Raw genomic sequence first — 15,734 nt, 5'->3', positions numbered from 1 at the left:
TGACAGAATAATTTCTCCAGGTTGATTGTTTGCCCCACATGGTCTCTGGAGATCTTCATACAAGTGGAGAGAAGCAGATCAAAAGCCTGCAAGAAAAAAAGAGGCAAAGGATTGCAAAAAGCCACCATAAAGATCCTACTCAGGTTTCAGTCTGATGATGAACAGGCTTGTAAAGTATTCTGAGACCTGTCAAATTTTCCCATCTGAAATCCAGACCTATTTTAAAAAGAATTTTCATAATGAGAGTCTCTTTTCCCCCATCCACAGGCTCAGGGTATTTTCTGAAAAAGTTCTGCAGGGCAGAGGAGTTGAACACTTGATCACATGCAGGAGCACGGGATAGATGGAGTACAGCTGACTCAACAGCTACAGGGGATTTGGGTAAGTGCCCACCATGTCAGCCAACTAGAACTTACTAAAATATTGGTGAATGTCAGAGTATTCATTACTTTTAAAAGAAAATTCTTACTTTATCACTTGTCAGACAAATTTAACCTCCCTAGGAAATCTCAGTGGTAGTTGGTTGGCGAAGAAGTACGCACGGAATGACTGATGAAAACATGATGGTAAATTAGCATCCAACTGTGACCGACTTTTGCAATTTAACTTTTACGTGATGGTAGTCAGGCCAGACTTGCACTATTAATGTGAGGGGAGGAAGGTTACAAACCCCATGCAATGTTGAGGTTGTTGATGTATGTGAAACCCACTTATGTCGCTTTCAGGAGGGAAACAATCAATTGCTTGAAGGAGACAATGTTATCCAACTTGTGGTATCCGCCTGTTCCCACAATGATTGTATTGATGGAAGGAAATTTTGATAACGAGACTTCTTATCTGGCTCCACTGCAATTGAATGACGTGGGGTTGCTGATTGGAAATTACATCGTTTCCGGTCACAAAGCCGACTGGACGTGATAATTGCACCACCTTTGTTTATTTTTAAAGTAATAATAATGGCAATATATTCTTGAATGAAGACTGGGGATTTGAAGTCAAGTCTTCAGTTAAGCTGATGAACTGATACAGTCTAAATGAACATAGTTACTATAATTGCTTTGTGTACTGTGGGGGAAAATTTTAAGAGCTGCAGAAGATAGGAGTGTTGACCCTGCTTGCATGTTCTTGATCAAAGAGTGTTTTTACCAATGCACGATGTTTGGTTTTCTTTCAGCTAGCTCTTAAGTGGGACCACTCGGGTTTGTTTAAGGGGTTGGCTAAAAAATTACTTCAAACCTTGTTTTGAGTCCCAAATGGCTATGAGAGGGACTAGAAACACGGTGAAAGAAATATCAATAAATGGATCTTTTCTATTTCACAATAGAAATAGTTTTTCTTTTAAAATATAAATCTGGGAAGAGTATAAGTGCTCTTTCATTTCACAGTTTATGAAATCTGTGGTATTATATGCTGTCTTTGACCAAGATATTAACAACATTATTTACTGCAAATTCATTTAACTTCTAGGCATTAGATAAGGCTGTACTGTACTGCAGCATTATTCTACAACTTTGCTGCTTAATTGCTGTTTCTAAAAGTAAGGAAATTGAAGTAATCATGATGGCATAAACTGTTGCTGCTTTTTGTCAGGGAAGTCTTATTTTACTTGTAACTTTTCAAGCTGCTAACAGATGGTTGCAGTAAAATCTACTTGCTAGTGACATCAAGAATTATTTACTGAAGATTTATATTTATATTTATATTGCTCTCTTCCAAAAGCATAAAAAGAGTAATTAAGTAGAATGATACTAATTTAGATCTTTATCTGCCTGTGTGACTGCAGGGCTCTATGGTCAGGCAATTGGATTAAGAGCATCTCATCATTAGATCAGTGTGTTTAAGTCCAGACCATGGTTAGAGGCAACTGAAGGCCAGTAGCATGTGATGACACTACAGAGGCCTATATAAAATGATTTGATAGTTTCTGTAAATTTGCTAGCTGATGAAACACCCATAAAGATCAGTGGTCTGAGAAGGAAATCTGTAGACTGAATGTGTATGTGCAGAGAACTTATTTAAGCTTAGGAATAGTCTCTTCGTTCCAGGTTTTAGGGACACTCTTCGTACACTCCCCATGCAGGTGACATGACACAACTGTTGCTTTTCTGTTTCCATCCAAGATGAGCCTGGGCTTGCTTTAGTCTCACTGACTTTCAAATTGTGGTGTCTCCACTAAAAGTGAAAGATGAACACAGTGCAAACAAGCTGCAGGAGAGCAAAATCAGCCCATTTTTTTATCAGTATTGGATTAATTAGACAATATCAAACACTGTAGTTGTGTTCATCACAGATACTTCTCTGTGCACTAACTAGTGTGTAAGTGTGGCATGGCTGGGGGTTAAATGATGGCTTTTGTTTTGTAATCAGGTTGTTTGTAGTATTTTGCAGCTGAAGTGAGAAGTGGAAAATCCAAAAATATTTTTATTTTAGTTTTATGATGTGAGTCAGAAATGCAGTGACCTCAGTGGAGACTCTATGAATGTTTTCAGTTGGTTTATATTCTTGGCATTTCAGTTGAATCCATTGAAGTTGTACTAAAGAATTTAACAGCTCAATCATGAGATTGAAGAAATGCAGAGAATAAAAAATCAAATTATGTGGATATTAATGATGAAAAGGAGACCTTGCTTTGTCAAGGACATCCACATTTGGGTTATAATGATTTTTCTCAGATTGCTTACTGCAATAGTCTCTAAATCTTATGCAGAATTTCCCTTCTTTTTTCTCAGGTCCCATGCTGATGTCAAAGTTTTTCTGATGCAGTAGACAGTATGAAGAGTGTGAAAGTGAGAGGATAATTTGTTCAAAGTTCTTTAATTCAGGTCTGAAGCTTTGACCATAAATCACTTCCTTCAGACCTGTTTTCCTCTCAGATCTGCTTTCACTGACAACTTACTGCGCTTCGTATCTGCATGAATGTCCTGTGGGAAACAGTGGTTAATTGATGCAGGTTGGAAGGACAGAATAGAGATCACTCTCTTTTCTGGGAGGTTCAGGAGGTGTCCTTCTGTGCATTTATAAATGTGGAACCTAAATCTAATTTGTGTTTTCACAATTTATTGAGGTATCTGTGAAACATGGAGTTAGAAGCATAATTTCAAAGGGAGTTAAAATTTTTATCTTATTTATTAAATACATATTTTGTTACTTTTATTGTATGATACAATTGGTATGATTTGGGAAACACTGACATTTTCTTAAATAGTTAAAATAAGTATCTGGAAGAGAGATATAAATACACTATTGAAGTCATCTTTGTGGGACTGCAAAGCAAATATTGAGGCAATATTTAAAGAACAATTCAACTGTTCCATCATGAAGCATAGCTCTGGTAAAAATAATATGGAACAGTGTAGGGAGAAAGTAGCACGTCTGAAGAATGTTAGTATATTACTAGTGGATGTAGGAAAAGCTAAAATTACTGATATTTAGCATGGAATAGCAGGTAAACCGTCTACTCCATAACCTCAACAGTCTGAATTGAATGAGATAAAGATTTATTTATACTTTAGTAACTTTATTTCCCCAATAGTCTGTCTCCTTGAAAGAAGATATTATGCTACTTTGTATAAATTTCTTAGAAATATTTCATATAGTCTTATTTTCCACTTGATCACTCTTTCTCTTCTTACAGTATAAATATGCAGCTAACTTAGTTCTTCTCAGACTAGTTTAATAAAACCTCAGTGCATCCAAGGATTTGTTGTAAAAATGAAGACAGACATGTATACTAATGTACAATGTTTAAAATTTTGTAATGAATATTTTGAAACATTAAAATGTAATTTTTTTTTTTAACAGCTTTTTGGCAGTATGGTATACCAGTTGAATTTCCTTAGTCATTAGGCAGGTGAGAAAAAACAGTCAGCTGGAGTTTTACCTATCAGAGGATATGAGATGAAGCTCCAGACGGACCTGTGCTAGTGCACATCTCTCTAAGCACACCTGATTTTATACATTCAAGAGCACTGCATGGCTGTAAGGCTTCAATTATTTACCCAACATACACATTTATTTCTCACTACTGGTAATAAGATTCACAAACAATACTGAGCTGTGTCTTTTGGAAGAAGATCGAAGTTTTCAGCCTTTTGGTGTTCAGCAGAGTTTGGAGTTATTGTTTCATTTCAATTCATAGGCACACTATGGATTGTTTCCAGATAAATTTTTTATGGTCCTGACTATCAGTTTCCCATGCAGTGTGCTGGTCAAAATTTGAAGTCTTTCAGTTTAAAGTATAATGATTTTGGTGTGGCTTCCTTTTGTGGAGAAATTAATGGCTTTCTCAGACCCTTTGACTTTTTTATTCTGTGAAAGAGATTATTCTAAGAAGACTGGAAAACAAACCAGAATTCTTTTAAGTTAAACTAGATTTTTTTAAACCTTAAAACCAAAGCAAAAGGTCTGTATATTGTTTTTTGAAAACTGCAAAATTTATTCCCCTGTTTCATTTTCCTTGGACACTGTGGGCACCTGCTTGATTCACAAGCATTTGAGATTCAGCTATCATCCACAATTTTTCAGGTAAAGCTCCTGTTGGGTTCTGGTAGAATTTTGATTAAGGAGGGATCCAAACTTTGACCCAACATTTAATTACAAATCTGATAGAGTATGAAACTAATACAGGATTTTTGTTTTTTAATATCAAGAATTGACAGGAAATATTTGACTAGCAAATGAGCACAGGGCATTTTAGGGCCAAATCATTGATGCTCAAGGCAACTCTGTGCCTGACTACCTGTGTACATTTAGTGCATGGTTTTTCTCGTGTAGTTGAAATGTGTCTTAAAGTTCTTTGTGTCTTCCGTGCCCTGTTTTTTTTCTCTGACAAACCTTTTGAAAAAAGGCAATTATCACCTTTTGGTAGGTTTGTCTTCTAAACAGTTACTGTTAAGTTCCAAGTCCTGTTTTATCTGCATCAAAAGATCCAGGGAGATAATGTAGAAGGTAATAGTGTAAAAAATCTGGATAATTCATTGCAATGGAATGAACAAGTTAAAAGAGAAAGTTCCACTGAAGAACTTGAGGTAGAGAGGTGTTTTTCTGGGTTTTTTCAATGGATTACTTTTCAGTGATGGCAAGTGATCTAGGATGTGTTTAGGGGCAAGGTGTTTGTGGAAGACTTGGCAGCAGTTCAGTTAATGTGCTTAACAACTACTCACAACTTGAGTGCACATGCTAAAGCAAATGTGGCAGCAAGATGAATGTAAACCAAAAAGATTGTCATGAGGTGACTGAGAACTACTCGTTGAACCACGTAATGATAACTTGGAATTATTTTTATGAGCAGAAGTAATGCTTCTATTCCATTACTTGTAGGCATCTAATGTACATCACTAGACAATATTTAGGTAGTTACTAGATATATGTAAAAACACTTACAAATGTTCCACCAGCTTTATTATGTGCTTATCACATATATAATTTTCCTTGAGAAGTTTTCATTATTACAGACTGTTTTTATGAAGGACTTATCCAGTCAGAAGGCATAAAGATCACCATATTGTTCTGCAGAACTGCCACACCCTGTGAATGAGAAATTAAGAATAAGCAGGGGATTACAGGAAGTTCTCATGAAGTACATGATAAATATTTGAAATAAGTAATATGTTCAGAAGTCAGAACTGGCTCACAAATGAATTTCAATCTGAAGTGTAGGGCCAAATCAGTGAATGCTGTTGACAGTGGAAAATTTTTGAAGATCTTTTTAGAGAGGATGGGAAAAAAGAGAAATGAATATGAGGTCATGAGAGAGGAAAGAAGAGGAAATTTAGGTAGGTCAAACTATGGCATCTCTTTGGCATTAAATTCACAAATTGACTGCTAAAACGTATCTTGTTTAAATCATAAACACCTTTACTTGAAAATTCTGTGCAGGTTTTCTGACATGTGAAGTTCATCACAGCGGGGTTGAGGGCTTTGTAAAGTGATAACAATTAAATTCAGGCCTGTATGTTGCAACTCTGTACTCTTCAATGATATGCAGCACAAAAACTGACTCTTGGCACATCAGTGAAACTTGATAGGGGTTTGCCAGTGGAGAGTTTAATAGATGGTCACATTTCCCTTGCTGAATGTGCTGGCATCTTTGCAATCATGAAAGTCTTCTTAACAGCCAAAGATGTTTGCTACTGGATCAAAGAAACCTTTTTTTGGAAAGCACCAAGAATTCCTTGAAAAAAGCTTAAAGAATTACATACCAAGTTGAAGAAAAAAGGGGCAAATATCTTCCACATGAATTTGACTCCTGGATTATAAATCACCCCATTCCTAGGACTTGCATATTATCTTGCCTTTTTTGTAAATGGAATTTAAATTTCATGCTCATATGAAGGCAATAAGGTTATGATGTTCCTGTTACTATTTAAAAAAAAACTTTGATGCTCCTTTCATTCTATCAGTATGGTACAATTCTTTTTGTTAGGATGCCTTACACATTTGCGAGACTGAAGTTTACAAATTTCTGTTGAGAAATAATTTGCTAGAGGCCTTTAAGACCAGGCTGGAAAAGCAGGAATGGCTGCTCTGATTCTTGCTGGGTTGGGTAGACAGGTGATATTGGCTGTTCATGGTGCTTTCTAGCCCTGCAATTCTCTTGAGAAATGAAAAATAATGACTATTCCTAACTTATTTAACCAAAATCAGCAGGAGTCAGCTCAACTGGTGATGTGGATCTGCATGTTGATCCATTTACAGATAAGTCAATAACCAGAAATCAAGTAGGACATTATTGGTTGTGTTAAAATTTGAATTGTTCTGAATACAGCTAGAGAAATAATGCTATAAATACTTAATGTCTTAATTCAGATTTGTTCCTTAGCAATCATCTCTTCTTTCTCCAAAATGCAGCAGCAAAAGGTCTGTTTAATAATTAAAATTTTAGAATTTATTGTTAAGTTCTGCTCTTCATCTAACATAATAGCTACAGCTCAGCTTTGTCAGTGGCATCTTTCATTAAATTCTTTTCAAACAGCCTTTTTTTTTTTTTTCTTTTGCTAGCAAAAAAACACTGTGAATGTTAGAAAATTGAAGTCAGATTTAGATCTTGGTAAATTGCCCTTGATATATACCATTGTACTGGACATAAGAAACCAGCTCATATACAAAGAACAGTAATGACCACTTTATCGATGTAACCACTGTACAAGCTGAGGAAAGGCTTCAGGACGCTGGAGAAATGCCAATTTTCTGAAGTACAAAATGTTTCTTTCAAAATAAAGTATGATTTTTTGTAGTAAACAAACATAAAAAACACTACCTTACTTCTCCATCTGAGAGAAATGGAGGGGGTGAGCAGATCATGAAAATACATAGGTTTCATAGCAACCCACTTAAAAATTTTATTGTCTTTCTTGTGGTTTCACAATTCTTCATCAGCATTAGCTTCAAGTGCTGTCAACCTCCACAGGAATCTAATGGAAAAAGAGTAAAGGGTCAAAAAGTGCTTTTGCTTAGAGTTTTGTATTCACCTGAAACTAAAAGGAGGTTGGATTTTTGCTGTAAGTCACACTTTGAGGAAGTTGTGCAGAACTTGGTGGGAAAACTGCTTTTGGATGTGATAGACAGCAAAAGTCATACCTGACTTACAAAACATGCATGCTTAGCTGGAAGATGGTGTCTTCAATTCTGAATTGTTATTCCATGTGCTTCCATGCAGACTTACACAGGAATTAATGTCTGTACATTTGGACATACCTTTGACTTTTGAGAAGAATTTGGTTTAGTTGTAGTTGATCTGTTCATTGACAAATCACTTTGGGAGTGTCCCCTAAGGATCTTTCTTTCAACACAAAGTGTTAAATCCTAGATTTGTGTACTCTGTAAGCATGGTTGGACAAACTAGTGAAAGTCTTTCTATTATTGATTCAACTTTAGCTCAGACTGCTGTGTAGCCAGGAAAGATCCAGTGAGGGTTTGTCTCAAACATTCTGTCCATGTGCAGTTGCCAGCTCTTCTCAGCAATGCATGACAGCCCCTTGCCAGGCCACAGACAGCTGCATTTAGGGGTGCTGCATCTCTGGAGTTTGCAAATGTTCTTTATGCACTCGGAGAAAGGTGATGATCAACATCTCTGTATCTGCAATCTTAGAGAAAGCAAACCTAACTCTTAGAATTGCTCAGTTCCTGTCTAGGCAAATGGAGAGCATTGCCACATGTGGGGTCTGTGTAAGCAGATCAGATGTATTCTCTAGATTGACAAGATCTTACAAAATAATAGTAACAGTAATAATAATAAAAAAGTCAATGCACTTGGATCCATGGACAAAAATCTCAAGATTTTGGGATATTTTTGACAAAAGCATGTATCAGAAATTTTTTTTGGTTGTGTTAAACACTACAGCTATTGGAGGTATCCTCCCAGAAGGATTAATTACTCAGAACCCTAGAAATTCATATTTTCTGATGTCCTGATCTGATTTCCAGATACAATTCAAGTAGGTGCAAGGGTCTGTACCAGCTCATTATGTAAGCTCAATATAATTTCATGCGTGCTTCAAAGAACAAATGTTTGCCAAATAGATATGAACTGATTTTTATTCTAGGACCTTGAGCCTGAGAATTGCTCAGCAAACCATTTATCTCTGTGGTTTTCAAGGACTTAGAACAATCATTTTATTTTAGCTAAGATATCTTTCTTAGGTAATTTTTACACTGAAATGACAAAAAAAGATGTTGGAGTTTAAATATTTAAGCAATTCTTATCTGTCAATATATTTTAGGGATTCTTTTTTCCTTTTCTTTTATGTCATCCTTGAGTATGTTCTTTTTGCTAGACGAGTTATGATTAAAAATTGTAGAAGTTAGCAGAAATTACACATTAACTCAGAAGTAGAGAAATGGGCCCTGCTGTCTGTGACCTCGTTCCCGTAAGTTTGTGAGCTTTATCCCCAGTTCCTTTGCTGGAGACCATCACCTCCTGAGTGGTTAAATGTCTGCAGTGAGCATCTTTAATGCAGTGAACAGATGTGTGTAATAACCACTTAATGTTTTACTAGGTTTTGCAATGGAACAGGTATGGTTACTGCTCCTGCTGACGATTAAAGTGCTTTCAGTGACTGCTCAGTTCAATGGATACAACTGTGATGCTAACCTCCATAGCAGGTTTCCTGGTAAGTGTTTAATAGACTTTTTTCTAATGGCTTCTTTATTGTCTTGGTTCAAAGCAGTGCTTATTTTTAAATACAGAGCTTTAAATCTGTCTGAAGCCTGGGGGTAGGACTTCACATTAAGTGAGTGTTGACTATCTTGGTGACAATGAACTTCTCTAATATTGCACTTTACTTTCTTCTAATTGCACCATGGGCAACATTTGGTGCCTCACTTCAGTGCTAAGTGCTTGGTTAGGGACAGGTGAAGCAATAGGATACATCTATGTATGATATATCCTCTTACCTCTAAGTAAATAGAAATTAAGTAATTTTTTTTGATATTGGATAGTCAGAGCTGTTAATAAAATGAGAAATAGAAATGAAATAACAATCTTAGTGACGTGTATCAGGGTTTATTCAGCTAAAGCATCCTCTTAGTCTCTATTACATTGCTTAGCCTTCCTGCTTTGAGTTGTGTTTTGGGTAGAATAATAATAGTAATAAAAAGGCTGTGAATACTGGAATACTGTTTCTATCACATCTTATTTTTCTGAGATAGCAATTGAATAGTTCAGTAATGAACTCTCAGTATAGTATTATGCTGTAATATCTTTTGTGTTGTTGCTTTCTAAATAATAATAGTTTTGATGGTGGTGCTGTTTTTCTTTGTTTGTTTTGTGTTTGGTTTTTTTGTTTGTTTGGTTTGGCTTGGTTTTTCTTTTTTTTTTTTTTTCAGGAAGGGTCAGCTCTTTTATTAAACTTCAGTCAGGTGAAAGCAGAAAGTGTGTTTGTTTCCTTTGTTACCACCAAACTACTAGATGTCGTGTTGACATAAAGACCAGTAGTGGGTTTGATCCTTTTTCATTTAATCGATATGAATATGAAGAACAAAGAAGAAATCCAAAGAAGATCAAATATATTATCTCCATTCCTGAGAAAATCATTGTTTAACTGAGTATTTCACAAGCTACTTATATATTTCCGTTCTTAGAGACAAGTTTTATAGGCTTGCCTCAGACATGTGGGTGAATTGTGCCCTCCTGCCTCAGATCTACCTTTTAAGTTATTTTATGTAATTGTTGGGGTTTTGTTCTGTTGTTGGGTTTGTTTCCTTTTTTTTTTAATATTATTATTTCAGGCTTCTTGAGAGGATTACAACAGCTGGAGGGATGTTTAGATTCCTCTTCCCATTTTTTAAAATTTTTCTCTGGTCATTTTTTGCACCAGCCCTATGCCAAAGTTTATTTGCAATGCAATATGTGTGAACTGAATTCATCTCTTGTTGTGGTTATTTAGGGGCCTCTTGCAGTTCTGCCTCATAAAAAAGGATCATATCAGATTCCATGTCTGCCAAATCTCAGTGACCTGGGAGAAAATCTGCTTAAGTTACAAGTAAACAGACTTTTTTTTTAGAGTAAATGTTAATCACTCCTCACTGCCCACTGGAACTCAGAGCAGAGTCCTGCTTTTCCTTATTTGTCATCTAGGGTAGTAAAGCTCCAAAGACTGGGCTTTAATCAAATGTCTTAATGCTGATTTTGAGAGCTGGAAAAGGAATTTAATTCTGTTTATTAGTCATGCATTTGAGGTGGAAGTGAAAACCAGAAACCCCAAATTTAGCAGGTATTATGTTCAATATACAGAAGGGCCTGCTATGTAATTGGCTGGAGCTAGTGGAGCTGAGAGGCTGCTGGAGCTCATTTTTCTGAGTTTAAGAATCTCAGAAGATGGGGGAGAGAATCTCTGCAGGAAAAAGGGTCACACTCTTCCTGTGCTTGCTTCCCCATCACTTGGCTCAGGCTGTGGCTTTGAGGGAGCTGCCTCAGGGCCTTCGAGTCCAAATGTAGCGGGAAAGGAGAGAGAGAGATCAAAAAGGAGAATGTTTCAGAACATCACTTGTTCTAAAGTACATCTCAGTGTGGGTACTGAGATAGTACCCACAATCCCTGTCTATGGATAGACTTTCTTCCTGTTCCTTACTTGTTCCTCAAAAGGAATCTTCATCGCTGTGAACTGGAATTCCAGCCATGGGGCAAGAATGGTGTGCAGATAAAGGAGAAGCCATTGGGTTTTGAAGTTACCTGCTCTTTTTATTTGAAGGTTGTTAAGAATAGAAGTTGTTTTCAGCAAAGAAGAAAAATTAAGCCTTCCTAAAGGAACCATGGAGCTCATCCATTTTTCATTTGTTTGTTCTTCTATCATACACTGTTTTGGTGACTTCTTGCATAGGAATGCTCCTGCATAAATAGATGACAATCAGACAGGCTTTCTGTTTCTGCAGTTTGCAGGTTTGTTTTAGAGTGTAGGTAAGCAATAGTCAGCAGGAATGAATTAAAAATATCCCCATATTTGGTAGATTGGAAAATTCAGTGACTTTTTATGCCAAAAGCTGGATGTGTTCTAAAGAACACATCCTTCAGAGAGTTTACCTTGAGAAAAAACTTTATTTCTGTATTGCAGTAAAACATGAATTTTAGAAGGCTTTTGGGAAATGGAGCCATAGCAGTCTGTCTTTGGCTGGGAAATGCAGTTTTAGTTCAGGGGCCTCTTGCTGTAAGTATATATTCAGAACTTAGCAGAAGATAAGGAATGTTGTAGCTTTTTCCGCATGCAGTATGCATTTTAATTCAATATCAAAGCAGTGATTTGATCAAACAGGAAACAAATGCAGAGAAGCTGGTTTTGAACTATGAGTGTCTTTGCATGACTCCTCTGCTGGAATGACTTTTATCAATAGTGTTCTGTGGCAAACTCCTGTCCTCTGAAGCTTTTTCCTGCCTGCTCTGGGGTGAGTCTTGGCAATGAGTGGAAGGGTACCAGAGAAGAAGTAGGCAGTGGAGCTCCCAGCATTTGTCTCACTACCATGTGTCTGTCCTTAACTCAAGATGGTCTCTGTTACTGTAGTATCTCTGTACCTCCTGAACTTTACTCTTTTTTGCTTGTGACACATCCATGAGGACTATTGGCTAGAGGTAGCTTGTGTGACTTGAGTCAGAAAGAAACCAAGTGGTTTGCTTGTATGGAAACTCTGTGACAGAGATGTCTTTATATTTAAGGGTTCATCAGCTGAGTGATGTAACCTTCACACCATCTCTCCTCTCTTACTCCGAAAACCAGAAGCTTTTAGTGCAGAAATGCAAATACTTTGTTTGTTTAGTTGGTTTGTTTTAATGTATTTAGGAATAATATTTACCTTTCCAAATTGACAAGAAATGAACTATATGTTTAGCATCTAAGGAGACACTAGATCTGTTTGTGCCTAGTTTCAGAAAAATTTCTGAACAAAAAATATTTTATTTCTGGAATGGGCTAATTTGGCACCCATACTTCCTTGTGAAGTAGATGGCAGAAAAGGTTCAGTCTGGAAGGGTTGTTTATCCCCCTGTATCACACAAAAGTTCTGTTTGTACTGTGTGGTCTCATTTACTATAGTGGCAAATGATAATTTTGCAAGTGGTAATGGTAACTTAATTGTTGGAGTTAATATCCTGCTTTTTCAATAGGCTTGAAGTGAGTTATAAAATTAACTGAGCTACTTTATATTATGTGCTGCAATTTGTTACACCCTGACTGCTTGTGCATTGGTCCAAGTAAGCATAAATATACACTTTGCCATTTGCCTTTTTGTACTGGCCTCTCTACCTTAGCATACTCGTTAAATGGATCATAATAGTTCCTCCTGTAGTGGAAAACAAGGCCTGCTGCTTCTTGATTTTTGTACATTATATTGGTGGGATTATGATCATGTACAAATCAGAGAATTTCATGCCAAGTCTCTTTGACTTCTGTCTTGCCTTCAGTTCCTCTCTGCCCTAATTTACACCCAGTGAGTAACATTTATCATGGGCTTCACTTGATTCTTTTGGCTTTAAAGCCACCATTAAAGCTGTCTAGATTAAACTGCTTGTGCTCCTATACCACGGGGGAAGAACTAGCTCATTGTAATGGAGATTTCATTTCCTCTCTGTTGTGACAATGCAGTGAAACAATTCATTCCAGCAGTTTTAATGGTATAGTATTGACTGAAGTTGTTCTGCAATTTTTAATAGCACTTAATCTTTAGGCAGGTGTAATAAATTAGTTGTTATATAAAGGAGTAATGTCTGTGTTTAACACAGTGCAGAAAGACTTTTTGTAAAGCACTAGAGGAAAACACCAGAACAGGATCCCAGTCATCTGTGGGTAAAAAAAGACCTTACAGAAAAGCCATGTTATGTTATAGCTCTAAAGCAAACCAAACTCTTGACTGTATCCCAACATGATGTTTTTCCTTTCAGTACATAAAAATCTTCAGCAGTTTTGAATAAAAAGTTGAATTCACCCAAGATTTTTTTTTGCTGCTCAAAAATTGATTAGTTTTAACAATTGCTGCTTTTGTGTTGTCATTATGTACAGAATGAAAGATTGCAAGATGCTTTGTAGTATTGATCATCATCTTTCAAGAGCCAACTGATTTTTCATTAAAGCTAAAGTTGATAGTTCTTCAAAAAAAAAAAAAAAAAAAAAAAATAATAAAAATCCCAACTTCCCAAAGTTTGTAATAAATTGCTCTCATATGCTGTTGATTGTACTTCAAAGTCTGCATGACCTGAGATTGTGATCTCATACAAAGTGGACTCCAGGTGACCTTAGACAAATATAACCAACTTCCATGCCAGAATGGGCTGGCAGGCAGAACTTGACCTCTCAAACTTCTCAAAATCACTGGAAATTTCTTTTCCAAAGGGGGGCTGTTTAATCAGACTCCAAATATGTAACCACTTACTATTTTCTAATCTATTGCAGTGCTTCAGTTTATGAACATGCTACTAAAAGATTTACTGGGGGATTTTAGAATAACAGTTTTGTTGCATGGTAGACTATGTTACTATTATAATTTTTGGGTATTTTATTTAATTAAGTTGTAGAGTCAAATCTGTTCTTCAGAATAATGCAATTCTAACCTTGATATTCTAATATTGTGCTGTGACTGAGTTCTAAAAATTTATTTGATTGGAAATTACAACACTAGATTAACTGCTACAATAGTTATGTGTGATTAGTTGATATCTTCTTACAATGTCTTTCCCTGTATTTTTCTTGCAGCTGAACGAGATATCAATGTTTTCTGTGGAGTACAGACAATTACTATGAAGATAAATTTTTGCACAGTTCTTTTCTCTGGTTATTCTGAGACAGATCTGGCACTGAATGGGAAACATGGGGATGCCCACTGCAGGGGTTTCATCAATAACAACACCTTTCCAGCAGTGGTCATTTTCATCATCAACCTGAGTACTTTGGAATCTTGTGGAAACACTTTAGTGGTAAGATACAGTCCAAGTGAAATTGTAACATGGCTATTTATTTATAGGATCAAATGAATGTCTTTGACAGCGTTGTATCTTTAATAGATACTTTGTCTTACCCAGTTAGCAACATATTACATACCTCAAAGAAAAGTGGAGAAAGTTGGTAATTTATAATCTTGATTACTAGTAAGAAAATGTGGTGGGACACATATTTATTCACAGATTAGAAAGTATAATTTCAGTTCTAATTCTTTCTTTCTTTTTTTTTTTTTTTTGGTGGAAAAAAGAGATTTTTCCAAGGCATTTTTAAAACTCTTGCTGAACATACCTTAGTTATTGCACAAGTAGAGAGTTGTATAGTTTGTGTAAATCACTTTGAACAAGCAGTGATGACTTTGTATCAAAGTACCTATGATTAACATAGAAAAACAAGTGTAGAAATGTATTATTTTTAAGGCTTTTATTCTATCTGTAATTCATACTTGCACTTGATGCCTGTCAGCTTTAATAACAAGCCCCCTGTTTTGTTGCTAATAATTGTGCCAAAAATGGACCAAAACATTTGATATGCTCTGTGACCCCTTTGCCTCAGGCTGTTTTCTTTTAAAATTTCAACAGAAGAACAGTTTAGCAAGTTCAATATTCTGTTTTCCCATTTTCACTGAAAAACTGTAACACCTCCATGACTTGCAGTAGAAGAATTTTCCAGGAAGCAATTTCTTCCTGTTCTTGTGTAGTTGGTCGCATGGTAAACTCCCTGAACTTGCTATTTAATTATAATCATAAGGTCTTGATGTTTAAAAAGAAAACAAATCAAAACCAAAAAAACCCCAAACTAAAACAAAAAACAAATCTGGTAAATCCAATTAATTGGAACTCCCCATGAAGTTCCCCACAAGGCTGCACAGGATACAAAGACAAAGCAACAGCTGTAAATATATAACCAAAAATTCCCCCCATCCTCTCTGTTTAGGCATACTGTGCCCCAAACAAAGGGGACAAATGAGCAGGGAGCATCTCTTATCATTTTCCCTACACTGGAGTAGAACAATCCTGTACATTTCTTGGCAGTGTTTCACAGCAAAGACCTTCAAACTAATTTTTAATAAAAGTAAAGGACAGACAATAGCTCAGGCAGAACTTGAGTAGAACCAGGTCTGTCTTTAATATAGCAGACTCAACTTTTTATTTTATGGGTGTGGGGTGATGAGGAAGCTAAACCGAGCTGTAGTTGGATATACTACCTCAGTCCTCTAGCCTGTAATTTTTAGGCAAAATACAGATCTTAGAAAATATGATTTTCAACATTTTTGTGCCATTTAGCAAATTATTAGGTGTGCTATTGGTGAAGTGC

At 36.2% G+C, this 15,734-nt stretch overlaps 1 protein-coding gene across 1 annotated transcript in view; it reads left to right on the top strand.

The window, feature by feature from the left end:
* Positions 1–342: 342 nt before the first annotated feature.
* Positions 343–15,734, top strand: part of ZPLD1 (zona pellucida like domain containing 1) — a 29,156-nt gene continuing 13,764 nt past the window's right edge. The window contains exons 1-3 of the mRNA XM_050333016.1: positions 343–381; positions 8,997–9,110; positions 14,175–14,395. Of these exons, the coding sequence (XP_050188973.1) occupies positions 9,005–9,110; positions 14,175–14,395 (327 nt within the window). The 5' untranslated portion in view covers positions 343–381; positions 8,997–9,004. The remainder of the gene's footprint in view (positions 382–8,996; positions 9,111–14,174; positions 14,396–15,734) is intronic.

The sequence above is a fragment of the Myiozetetes cayanensis genome, unplaced genomic scaffold (genome assembly GCF_022539395.1).
Source record: "Myiozetetes cayanensis isolate MyiCay16 unplaced genomic scaffold, myiCay2020 scf5-8, whole genome shotgun sequence".
Taxonomy (NCBI): Eukaryota; Metazoa; Chordata; class Aves; order Passeriformes; family Tyrannidae; genus Myiozetetes; species Myiozetetes cayanensis.
This window is presented reverse-complemented; position numbering and strand designations above follow the sequence as displayed.